Source organism: Poecilia latipinna, unplaced genomic scaffold, assembly GCF_001443285.1.
Source record: "Poecilia latipinna isolate Pla-1442-1.1 unplaced genomic scaffold, P_latipinna-1.0 Scaffold670, whole genome shotgun sequence".
NCBI lineage: Eukaryota > Metazoa > Chordata > Actinopteri > Cyprinodontiformes > Poeciliidae > Poecilia > Poecilia latipinna.
In genome coordinates, this window is record NW_015113286.1 from 193,491 (window position 1) to 206,032 (window position 12,542).

At 38.5% G+C, this 12,542-nt stretch overlaps 1 protein-coding gene across 1 annotated transcript in view; it reads right to left on the reverse strand.

Annotated features, from left to right (window-relative positions):
* Positions 1–12,542, reverse strand: part of htr2cl1 (5-hydroxytryptamine (serotonin) receptor 2C, G protein-coupled-like 1) — a 95,151-nt gene that overhangs the window by 26,875 nt on the left and 55,734 nt on the right. Inside the window, exon 4 of the mRNA XM_015044341.1 lies at positions 474–674. Within this exon, the coding sequence (XP_014899827.1) occupies positions 474–674 (201 nt within the window). The remainder of the gene's footprint in view (positions 1–473; positions 675–12,542) is intronic.

Genomic DNA, 12,542 nt, shown 5'->3' on the forward strand with positions numbered 1-12,542 from the left:
AATTTTTTTTTTTTTTAAAAAAAAGAAAAAAAAAAAAAAAATTGAAAGGTTTAAAAAGAAGAAAAAAAAAAAAAAAAAAAAAAAAAAAAAAAAAAACAAAAACAGAATTTCATTTTGAGCCAATAAGCTGAATATTTATTCAAACTTATGAAAATGAGCCCATGTGCAATTAAAAAAAATAAAATAAAATTTGATGTCAAGTCAACATGATATAGTAAAGTAAAAACTTAAATTAAGTTGGGGCAATTAAAAAAAAATCTCATTTTTTACTAATCATTTTTAGTTTAATATAGCTGCTAAAGACAGTTAAATCAACTTAATTGATAGCAACAGTGTTTTGAACTTGTTGGTACAACTAAACAAAGCAACAAGAAAACTAAAGTTGAATCAGCAGTTTACCTTCTGGTGGTTTATAGCCTTTAGACATACGTGCAATTTTTCCACATCAAATGTCAAGTACGAGGCATGCTGACCTATAGAAATGGTCCAGACCGCGGCGATCTTCATCATGGCTTTGGTTCTGGAGTTGAAGCGGCTGTGCTCAATGGGGTTGCGGATGGCGACGTATCGGTCCAGAGAGATGGCGCACAGGTGCATGATGGAGGCGGTGGAGAACAGCACGTCCAGGTAGATCCAGATTGGGCAAAGGGCGCTGGGTAGAGGCCAGGCGTAGTCTGGAAGAACAGCAACAGGTAGGGGAGGGGGGATTATTATGTATTCCCAACTGATGAAATATTCTGATTACCTTGCTGTGTCTTTCTCCCAAAATCGCAACGCAGTCGATGCTGCTGACTTTGATGGGAGGAAAGAAAGTATTTCCTTACAGCCAATCTGTTCTGAGATACAGCTGAGCCGAGCTTATCAAGCTTCGTTCACTATTAAGGCTTAAGATACTCCAAGGAGAGGCTCAAAGTACCTTCATTATTTAAAGTTAATTACAGTGGGGGAAAAAATCTAAATATAGATTGTATACACTAAATGTTCACAATGCAGCGACAAATAGGACCCAAGTCATTCCCCAAAAAAGAAAAAGAAAAACTTTCAACATATACACAGGTCTATGTGCCTTCTGCATCTGTTTTATCATATGGAAGCTATATACATTATCATCAACTATACTGAAAGCACACAAAAATCAGCTCAGGACACTTGATATCACAGCAAAGTTTTGTTGGGTTATCACATAAAATCCCAGCTTATTATTTAAATTTTTTTTGGCTGTAATAAAAATTCTAGTATTTTTTATTTTTTTATTAAAGTTATTATCTTTGGATCTAAAGAGGAACGATCTAGCATACAGCTTCAGTTAGAAACCTTCAGCGACACATAAAGACAATTACAAATTTGGCCTTCTATCACCTGAAAAACATTTATGCTCCAATAATCTGGAAAACTGCAAAAGAGCCGAAACGCTGAGTTCTTTTAAAGCAAGGTTATAAACCCAGTAGTAACTGGAATACTGATCAACAAATTTGATGTGTATTAATGATTTTAACGATGGCAATATAAAGTTAAGTGCTTGTATTGCAATTGGTGAATTGGAATGTAGGCCTGTCGCAATAAGCAACCAATCTATTAATTGCATGATAAATTAAAATGGGTGCAATAATTTCCATTTTCATTATTTATTGTTTTTTATTCTCTTCTTCTACCAAATAACTGACTGACAAAGGTTTTCAGTCTGGGTGCTTTGGTCTAAACCCCTTTCTTGAAGAACAATTTTGTTAACAGAAACATCGGAATTAATTTTATTTGTTTTGTTTATTTATTTTGATATTTAAAATGACTTCCATGTCCACTGTTAAGTGGTCATTAGAATTGAAAGATTATTGATATTTGAGAATTTGTTCTCATTATGGTCATTATCATTACTGGTCATTATCGGCGCCTTGTTAGTTTTCCTGGAGGCAGCAGTTTTGTAAGATGATTGGTCACGCATGTTTTATCCGTGCATCTACATATTTCTATAAGGCAGTGTGATTAGGGATGGGTCGGTAAACAACTCCTCTACATTCCCTTCTACAGCCGAGTTTTCTTTGCCCCTTTCCTTGTGAGGAACGCCAAAAGTCAGAGTTCCAGGATGTGATACACAAACTAATTTGGGTGTGAGGTCACTTCTCTACAGGGTGAGCAGACTGGGTCACAGAGAATGAAAATCCTTCTCCAGGATTGTACAAGAGCCCTGAACCACGGGGTCACTGGCAAAACAAACAAAACAACTAAAGTACAGTAACTGAGGAAACAAAAAAACAGCAACGTGCCTGTCATCTGAGACCAACCAAGAGAGAATTAGATCATCCCCCGCCCAATTTGAGGGAAATTAATTAGCTCAACAGGCATGCTGACAGGTGAGCTAGCTTGGTATTAGTTTTTAAACCTGTAGGAAAAATGAAAAGCTGCAAATGTTGAAGGTAAAAAGGTGGTTAAAAGTCACCAAAAATGAACCGTATCTGATTAAATTGCTCCAAGCGTGAATGTTCCATTAAACTCCCCCATAATCACAGTCACAGCTTCAGTCGAGCATATTACATTTGTCTTTTTTAGTACTCTGGCTCATGTTGTATCCGTCACAACCCTGCCCCCCCGTCACCCCCCTCTTAATCATGTCTCAAATTAATATCAGTGTCTCCACGTTGCATGTGGCTTTAATATATCGTTAACATTCATCGTCGTGGCTCAAATTTCAATCCTCTCCGATCAGATGCTCTTACAAACGTGAGTCAACTCGAGTGGATTTATGTAAGCGGCGGTGACAGAATCTGTTCACCTTGACTCTTTTTTAGAGAATTTGAAGAGTCTGCCTCTCTGTGTCCTTCCAGCTGCTTCGACAAAACATTCCTCCCTTTGGAGAGAACAAAACCTGCAGCCAAACATGGACTTTTGGATATTTGCTTAATTTCAGTTCTGATCGCAGGGACAAAAAAAATGTGATGCGTTCGCAATGATTCATCATACGCTCGTATTCCGAGTGGGTGGCAGCTTGCGTAAGTTTTTAGAGGTCAAAGACATGTTGGAGGCACTGAGGGACACACACGCACACACACCATAAAACAGGAGGAGTGGAGCAGCTGGCTCAATCTAAATTTGGACTTTTTCACATTTTATAAACCTCACCAGGGTTTCTCCAAGTTTATTATAAGCCTGGTGGGCCACCAGGCTTTACTTGCTCCCCCACCAGGATAAGCTCTAAGTTTTTTGTATGTTTTCCTTAAGACTTTATAGGTGATGTTTATGTATTGTTAAAAATGTCTTGCAATAACCCCTAATTACCTATTGATATTTTCTTAAAAGCATGGCGGGCCTCTCTGGATGACTGCCCTAGTGCCCCGAACATCAGGCTCAGCAGGTTTTCTGGGGGAAACCCTGCTCACAATTAGTTTTATTTTTTTAATGTGATGGTAGAGCATAATTGCAAAGTGAATGTGAAAGAATATTTTTCAAAGTGTACCAGGAATAGAAACCTAAAGTGTGTCTTGATTTGTGTTCAGCCCTCTTGAGTCAAAATTTTGTGGAAACATTTTTTGCTGGAAACTTTGGGGTATGTCTCTACCAACTTTTAAACTTTCAGAAACTAAAAGTTTTGCCCATTACTGTTTATACAATAACTCAGGCTAAGTCAGACTGAATGGTGACTATCTGTAAACAGCAATTTGGGCAGGACTTTGACTGGTCTATTATAAAAAATAAAGCTCTCCTTGATTGGATTCAACAATTCTTCAGTATGTTTTGGATGTAGTTTAATTTAGCATCTTCCAGCTCCATTTTGTTGCTTGTTGCAACCGCAGGGTGAGTCAGGTGCAAATCATCTGGGATGTGTGACTGATAGGAGCGGAGCGGAGCGAAGCCAGCACCCTTTACAAATTTTACCTCAAAATCATTTTCAAAACAGTTCATCAAATCCTCACTTCTTCAGCTACTTTTATTACTTAAAATCCAAATAAAATCCAATTAAGTTTATGGGTGCAACATTAAAAACCTGAGAAAGAAACCTCAAATAAGGAAGGTGCTGAAAGCATAAGCGATGCATTCAGGTTCATCTTGGGAAACATGCGAGTCACTGATCCATATCACAGTTCCTCTAAGACAAAACTGAATAAACATTAAAGTAGAAGTCCAGAAATTGCTACGGAGATTCTACTTGAAAGTGTTGATAGTCATATAGCATTTTTAAGTGTTAGTTTATTACCTTAATACAACAATAAACTCGGACAGCATCATTCACAGAACACGCTTTTTAATGGCTTCTTCCCTGCGTCGGTCAGACTGAAACAACATGACTAAATGAGCAACAATAAGCTGTAGACTACCCTAATGGTTATGTATAATGTGGCTTATTTTTACCATCAGTGAAAAACAGGTTCATGAGTCTTGCACCTTCATGGAAAATGTGCAATACTCTTAAGTGTACAATATTCTAACTGTGTAATAGTTGTAATAGTACTTTCCCTTTATTTTTGACCATTACTTGTATTTTAAATTGTGTATGGAAACTACTATCAATAATCAATGCTTTACACAAGCAGAGAAGGCACTGTTGGTTGCAGCATTTAGCTGTAATTTTGGAGGTTGGTGGATTTTGTTTTATTTTTTGTAATGAATTAATTAACTCAGTGATTATAACTTAGGCACTAAAAGCTCCTAATGGCAACGTAATTATGCTTGGAATAATGTCTTTGCAATAATTGTCTCAGTTTTTAATGGGGTGTCATGTACCTGGCTGTGAGATTTCATCTGCACTATGTCTCTTTTGTGAAAAGCCACATCCACCCCCTTGATAGTGCCTTCATAAATACTCAAAAGCAGTTTAAAGGCATTAAGGGGCTCATGACAGTTAAGCACCCTAAGATGGTGGTTCGTTGCAGCCTAAGGAAACATATGTGCACCTTTAAACGTCACTTGAAGATTTACGAGGTAGCAGTTTGTAAACGTTTTACCTGATCTGTAGTTTCTAGCATCTTTGATCGTACAAGTTTTTCATCCAGTGCATACATTATTCTAAGGCCTTTTACACATGATTACGACTGATACCAGCAATGTACCACAGTGTGGTTGATCTGTGTGGGATCCTGGTGAACCTCTCTAGGGGAAATTAAGAATCCAGTTGGCAAAGTCACAAGGCTATATTCTTATGGCGGCAGTGTTTTAAGGTCTTGGGTGGAGTGTGATGTTAACCTCAAACCACTCACCCCCTTCATGTTGGCTAAGCAATATCAGGGTTAGAGATTCATCAGATTTTTCATTTTTTTGGTCCTGGAAGTTGTTATAGGTCCAAACCTTAGGAACGGGCATTAAAAAAACAAGACTGACGGTCCTGTTATGTTCTGGGGCTGCTTTGCTGCATCTAGCACAGGATGCCTTGAATCTGTCCAAGGCGTAATGAAATCTCAAAACTGTGAAGGGTTTCTGGAGAAAAATGTGCGGCTTAGTAATGTTGGAAAAGCGTGGTCTTCATTTGCTGATTGTGAGACGTCCTTCAGGATAATGACTCAAAAACTTAGTTAGAAACACCCACAAGTGGATAAGAGCAATTTTTGGATGATTCTGAACTGGTCTTCTACAAGATCTGATCTGAATCCTATTGAGCATCTATGGATGGAGCTGAAACAACATCTGGAGAAGACACCCTCCTTTAAACCAACTGGAGTAGTGTCTCCAGAAGGAGTGGGCCAAACGACCTGTGGACAGGTGCAGAAATCTCACTTGTGGGTACGGAAATCATCTGGTTGCCTTTAAAGGTTGGGCAGCAATTCTTACGTTACCATCGATTTTTCCCAGACCCGTTTCATTAGTTGGATTTTCAAAGATTCTGTTGAACCACAATTCAAAAGGAATGTCTGAAATTGTCACTTTTGCCAGTTTCAAGTGATCATTATGGGTTTATTGGTTCATTAACAGAGGCGAGTAACAATTTAGTCCTTGTGTGTGCAGACACAGGACTTTAAGGACTTGTATTTGAATACCTTCACGTTCCTGAGTAAGTGCACTTTAGACGCAGTGTGCTATCCAACTACTATCTTTCCTAAAGTGAAAGATATTGCTGATAATTGTGTTCTAATAACCAAAAAGGGAAAAAATATACTATTCAAATCTGAGGTGGGAAACGTTTCTTTCCCTCTTTTGACCTAAGTATCAAACAGAACTTGTTCCTGCTTTTCCAAAGCTCTTTAACAGGTTTCTTTTAAATGTGCTTTTATCCCTTCTCTTTTTGTTTTTCCTTAGTTCTCTTTTGCTTTTCTTCTCCAAACCTGTTCTTCTCAAATAACGATCTCGGCACAGAACACGTGCCAAGGTCTTTCTTTCCCTCTTCGCTAACGCTAATGGTATCCATAATGCTTTTTGCATTGAGATTTATGACTGTGATCTCCTTCAACTTGCTCTTTGCTTGGAGCCAAAAAGAAAAAAATAATAAGATTTTTATTTTATAGTTTGAGAGTTTCTAAATAATCTCATGCTCTGCTCTTTACAGATGGCTGTGGATATGATGGGTGTTTGTGTTTACTCAGATATAATTTCAGGTTCAAGCTGCAGTGTATATAAAAATATGTTCTTTTAAATGTTTGTTAAAATCATCGTTATGTCTTGACAATACAAGATAGATAATCTGTGAAGAAGTCGAGCTCCTCTGCCTTCTCCCAGTGCTCCCAGTGGTAACTGCAGAAATACACCACTCAGTCAGAATCAACCAATCAGAGCAAGGAGGAGGATCTTAGTGCTGTCAATCACTCTCGCCCCAACCTCCCTCACTTGCTCTTTGCTACACTACAGCTGGTTCACTACAACATAGCCTACCATGAAAGCTAATGCAGCGTACAAAAGATTGATTGACAGCACTAAGACCCTCCTCCTGGCTCTGATTGGTTGTTTTGAATCAGGAGTGCAGCATTTTTACAGACGACAAAAGTAGCACTGGGAGGACGTGCAGGAGCTTGATCTTTTCACAGTTTATCTGTCTCATATTATACTGTCTCGACATGATGACACTTTTAACAAATAGGCAAAAAAAAAAAACATTTTTGTAAAAGTGCAGTTTTAATGACATGTGGGGCTGCACTATGAGGCATTATTTATTACATTGGCCAATTACAAGAAGGTATGGAGTTAAAAACTCAGCCAGGTTCAATGCTGAGTGGAGTTTACCTGTTACCTACTGGTGTGTGGAAGGATGTTGTCTGGATATTTTGGCTTACGCCCGGAGTCCAAGGACACACATATTAGGTTAATTGGAGATTCTAGATTTCCCTTCAGCATAGTAGTCTTGTGATTGGTGGGGAACACAGTGACATTTACCCTGTCTCCTGCCCGTTAACTGCTGGAAATAGGCAACAGCCTCTGTGCAAGCAACATTAATTCAGTTTGGTGAGTAGATGGATGGATATTATCATTGTTTTTGGCATCACAGTTTGTGGGTCGAATCCAAAATGCACCCGCAGCAGTTCTGTTGTGTTTTGGCCCCTTCGACTAGTTCATGAGGTTGAAAATTAATACAGGTCTGCTGCTTAAAATCAACGACTGACGATACTGTATTGACACTGGTTATATCAGAGAAATGCAATGCAACAAAAATGTTAAAGAAAATCAATCAATTGCAGCTAATTATTTACCACGACAAAAAGGCAAAGAAAATGGTGACGATCTGTGACTTTTATACAGAAGGAAACGGTTGTAAGGATTGTATAAAACCGGCGAGGTCACCTCTGATGGAAATAATCCGCCCTGTCATTTTGTCGTTCGTCTTCTTATTCGAGGATGGTTAACCTTTCCTGCGTAAGAATGAACATACATCACACGGGACAAATCTAATATTCACAATTTGATTAAAGGGTTCTGAACTACAAGGTGTCTCCTGTGAAGGTAAATAAGACGGAGTCGTGTGCTGTCCCTACAGGTTTTGTTCAGGGAGAAAATGGCAGAGAGACACCAAGTGCTTTTAGAAACATCATAATTTTTAACCACTTTAAACAATTGTATATTTTAAGCCTAATGTTTGTCCTGTTCCCTGAATTTCGGGGTAGGTCTCTAGTGATTTTGCATATCTAGAGACAGATATTTTTTAATATTTTCTTCTGTGAAATAGCTCAAACCAGGTCAGACTGGATGAAAAGCATCCATAAACAAAATCCCAAGTTTTACCAAAACTTAATAAGATTCGGTTGTAGCTCAGGTTGTGCGTTAGCAGTCAATGTCCATGAGGCCACAGAAAAAAGAATGGAACAAAAAACAGGACATATTTAATTGTTTAATATATTCAAGACAATATATTAAGTGAGCAAAAGAGCCACTTGCAGACCCCTTAAATAACAGATGAAAAATGCGATCCTATCTGGATTTGGCTGAAGCTGAAAGTGCAACACCTTCACTTTTAATTCATTAGAGTAAAACTGATGGTAAAAATGAAATTGATCCAATTAGTTACAATTTCTGTGGCACCACACGTCATCATAAGGAACTTATTTAGGATTGTCTCTTCAGTCAAGGGTGAAGTTGAGCAACTTTTCAGCCTAAGACATTTTTTCCGATATAAAACATCAGGCAAAAATGTGGCAAGAAAAAAAAAATCACAAATCCCAGATACACAAAAAAAATGAAAGAGTTAGAAAAAATCATATGCATCTGTGAAAAAGTTGAATGGTGTCAGTACACTTGTTAAATGATCAATTGTACCTAATGTCATATCTCCCATATGCAGTTGCCTCTTACTTTCTTCTTGAAAAAACCATTAATTAGCTATGCACACTTGGCAGCATCCTCCACTAATGTTTTTCTTTTCTTTGACCTGGCTTTTCCAGCACCATCTGGTCTTTTCCCGTCCATCTTTTACTCACTCGCCAGCAGCTTCGCCTACTTCTCTACTTCGCCTGACATCTGATAGATATGCGCTGCTGGCGTGGACTCAACCCACTGTGAGCTTTTCAGGGGTCAAACGGTAGCTCTCAAACAGTTGGTGCTGTCTCTTAAAGGGACTGAATGAGAGAAAATAGCACTGTTAAGCCACATATTTTACTGTTATTATTGTTCTCCGACGCCAACCGGACTGTCAGTGAAGCGCCCCACTGGGAATTGTCCCGGCTCTCCCGATTACAGTAACTTGTAATTGGAGTTTGGATTCTTCAAGGTTTGGGTGATGGACGATTGTTCGCTCCGTAAGACATTCAAAGATATTATTTCACAATCCAACGCTGCTTTAAACTGTGCTGCTATTTTCTTCGTGTTCCTTGCTACTGAGTGGACTCTGATTGCACTGAATTTTATTTGGGCTTATCGAGGTAAAGTGGCTTAGTAGATGACTAGATTATTAGTAAAAATAAAATAAAATAAAACCATGCAATATGTTCTTTTGACTTCATGTTTGCCACACCAACTCCTAATACATTTACATGAAGTGTTTGCTTCTAACATGGAGAAGTGTGGAAGGATTCACTGGATTTGAATACTTTTATAAGGCCCTATAAATAATCTACAGTCACAGGAAAAATGCATTAGTATGTCTTACTGATAAATCTTACTTGTTTGGACTCCCTGCAGCAAGATAAGCATCCAGTGATAAACTGGAATGCACCATGAAGGTCGCTCGATTTTTTTTTTTTTGTTTGCTTTTTGAGACCAAGAACACAAAGTTCTACCTAACCTACATTAAACTAGAGAAAATTCACACCTAAACTCTCTTGCACATAAACTCTCTTGAGTTTATGTGCAAACTGAGTCATGCGTCGACATGGAGATAAAATTTTCTGTCGCCACAACACGTACGGTAAGAGGCGATAGAGATCCTGTTCATACTCTGTGGAGTCCTTCTATACACGAGAGATAAAATAAAAAGGACTGCATTACCATCTGCAATGTGCTTTATTGTGATTGCTATCATTATAATCATTATTGCTACCAAAGTCAGAACAATTCACTGTCAGTTAAATGATGTCAGAGGTGTGTGTGTGAGAGGAGTGTGTGAATGTCGGCTCTATCTTTCAGCCAGCCTCATTGATCAACGCAGACAACTAGCAGCCTGATGGATAACACTCCAAGTATAGATCTGAGCTCCATTCAAGTGTGTGTGAGCGTTTGGTGCAGGCGCCTCTGCAAAGACCAACAGCTCTTATCGTGATATGCGTAGAAATGAATCGAGAGCGGGACTGATTACCCGTCTCTGTCTGTAATGGAATCCGTTTGTGGAGCAGAAAGACAGACCTGTCGGTGTTTGTGTTCTGGATTTTTTTGTTGTTGTTGTTGTTGTTGTTGTTGTCCCCCCACTTCCCCCCGCCACCACCGTGTGTTTGTTTGTGTGAAACACTGATTACCACTGTGAGCAATCAGTAGCTGCAGTTTGAACCGACAAAACAAACCCAGTGTGAGGGAGCTGGGGTGTCTGTTGACCATACGCGGCCCATTAAGCAGCAATCAACCCTCACTGACCTGCTTAGTATTCCTGAGGGATGCCCGACAGCCAAGGAGCGATGGCTGGATATTGAAGTTTGGACAAATTGTGTTCTGGATACAAAAGAACTGGAGGGCAAACTGAAGAGAAATGCAAAGGTGAGAATGCTTATATGTGTGGATCTACATTATAGTGGCATTTAATGACTGACTTGTTTCAGAAATTTAAAATGGCAAATTTAAAAGAACCGCTAAGGACAGCGTTGTAGTTTAGAGTTCAGATTGGGCCTAGCAAAAATCAGAGCCGGTGCGACTAATTAAATTTAATTATACACCCAAACCCGAAGTAAACCCAACATATTATTTTAATCAAGATTTTACTGCTTTCTCTTTTAAACCACCATTTAAGAAAGCTGCATAACTTTTTTAGCTTTTGTTTAACTTCTCCAAGCTATATTTTGTCACTTGTTGTAACCTCAGAGTGAGTCAGGTGCAAATCTTCTGGGATGTGTGATTGATGGGAGCGGAGCCGCATGTGCATGCCTACATTATTTCCTCAACAGGTTAAATATCTACTCCTCTATTTACACTATAACAAGCAGATTAACAAAACTTTACAGCATGCATTCTCGTTTGGTTTTCTTTGTGCTTTGTATATTTTAGCTTTATTAAGAGCGCCACGTAAGCTTGAGCCAAACCCGACAATCAACCAAAAATAATTCTGGTCCAGATTTCAGGGTTTGGGTTCGGGGCATAAATTCAAGTTCTATCTTAATCTGTGTTATCTGTACTGTGAGCATCAACCTTGTTAAAAAATAAAAAATAAAAAATAACACTTTATAGATCTGACCACAGTACTAAACTTAAAATGTTAGAACTGGGGAAAAAAGTTAAAAGTTTTCACATTTCATCCCAGCCTGAGGTGTTTGAATGTTCTCTCTCTGTGTGTGTGTGGGTTCTCTCTGGATGCTCCAGCTTCCTCTCACAGTTCAAAAACATGACTGTAAGGTCAATTGGTCTCTCTAAATTCCACCTGGGTGTGTGTGTGTGTGTGTGTATGTGTGTGTGTGTGTACTGTTTGTCCCGTGTGCCTCTACGGTAGCCTGGGTGAACTGCCAGCGGTGTACCCCGCCTCTCGCCTGGTGACTGCTGGAGATAGTGACCCTGCTGCTGGACTGTAATCAGGTTGCAAGCTGAGATTTAAAAGGCCAAATAAAAAAAAAGAGGTACACAGTCAAACACACTGTTCAGCTTGTTATAATAGCAGTTTGAGCTCCTGAGAGCGAACCGTTCTATAACAAATGTTTGCAGCAGCAGCCTTCATGGCGAGGTGCCGGATTTTACACCAGCGGCTGTGGAAGAGATTACTTTGGAAAGGTGACAAGGAATATTTTTTGCCTGAGCAGTCTCTAGCCTCAAAGATTTGCTCATTGGTTCGAATTTTCTCCTTTCTAACTCTATAAAAAAAAAAAATGACATGAGTAAAAATGTGGCTTTCACCATAGTCTACATTGTTGTCTCACTGAGTGGTATAAAAATCACTCCATGGTACATGAAGTGATCATAGCGATAGCTGTTAGCCAATCACACCCAGAACAGAAAAATAAAGAAGCACTTTAAGCTGTTTTCTCTGATAAACACACTTTAGATGATCAAGTCAGCAAATCACGACTGTTGTTTCAGTGATCAATAGCAGAAAATAACAAGAATATGTAACTTTGTCCAAATTGTGTGAAGTTGAAATGTAAAAAGGAAAGTTTTGTTTTTAATTACTTACGAATTACATGTATTTTGGAAACATTTCTACCCAAAAGTGAGGATTTAAGCAACATAAACTCCACTATTAAGTCCAAGTAATGTCTAACTTAATCTCCAGCTACAACATAGATTTTTATTATTCTAAAAAAAATGTTTAATGCTTATTTTTTTTTAAAAATTTCCATCTACACTATGGGATTCCGGTCTAATACGTTGTAATACATATTTGTATTATCCATACCATGCTGACGTAAATACAATTTGTGCAAAATACAATAAATTATTTGAAGGCATGTGAGTACACACTGACTCAAAAGTGATAGCTCAGACACTAGAATTCATAAAATGCAAAAGTTCAAGTTGTTATAAAAACGCTACATATGTCAAATATGACTTAAAAGGAACTTGACCTTGTA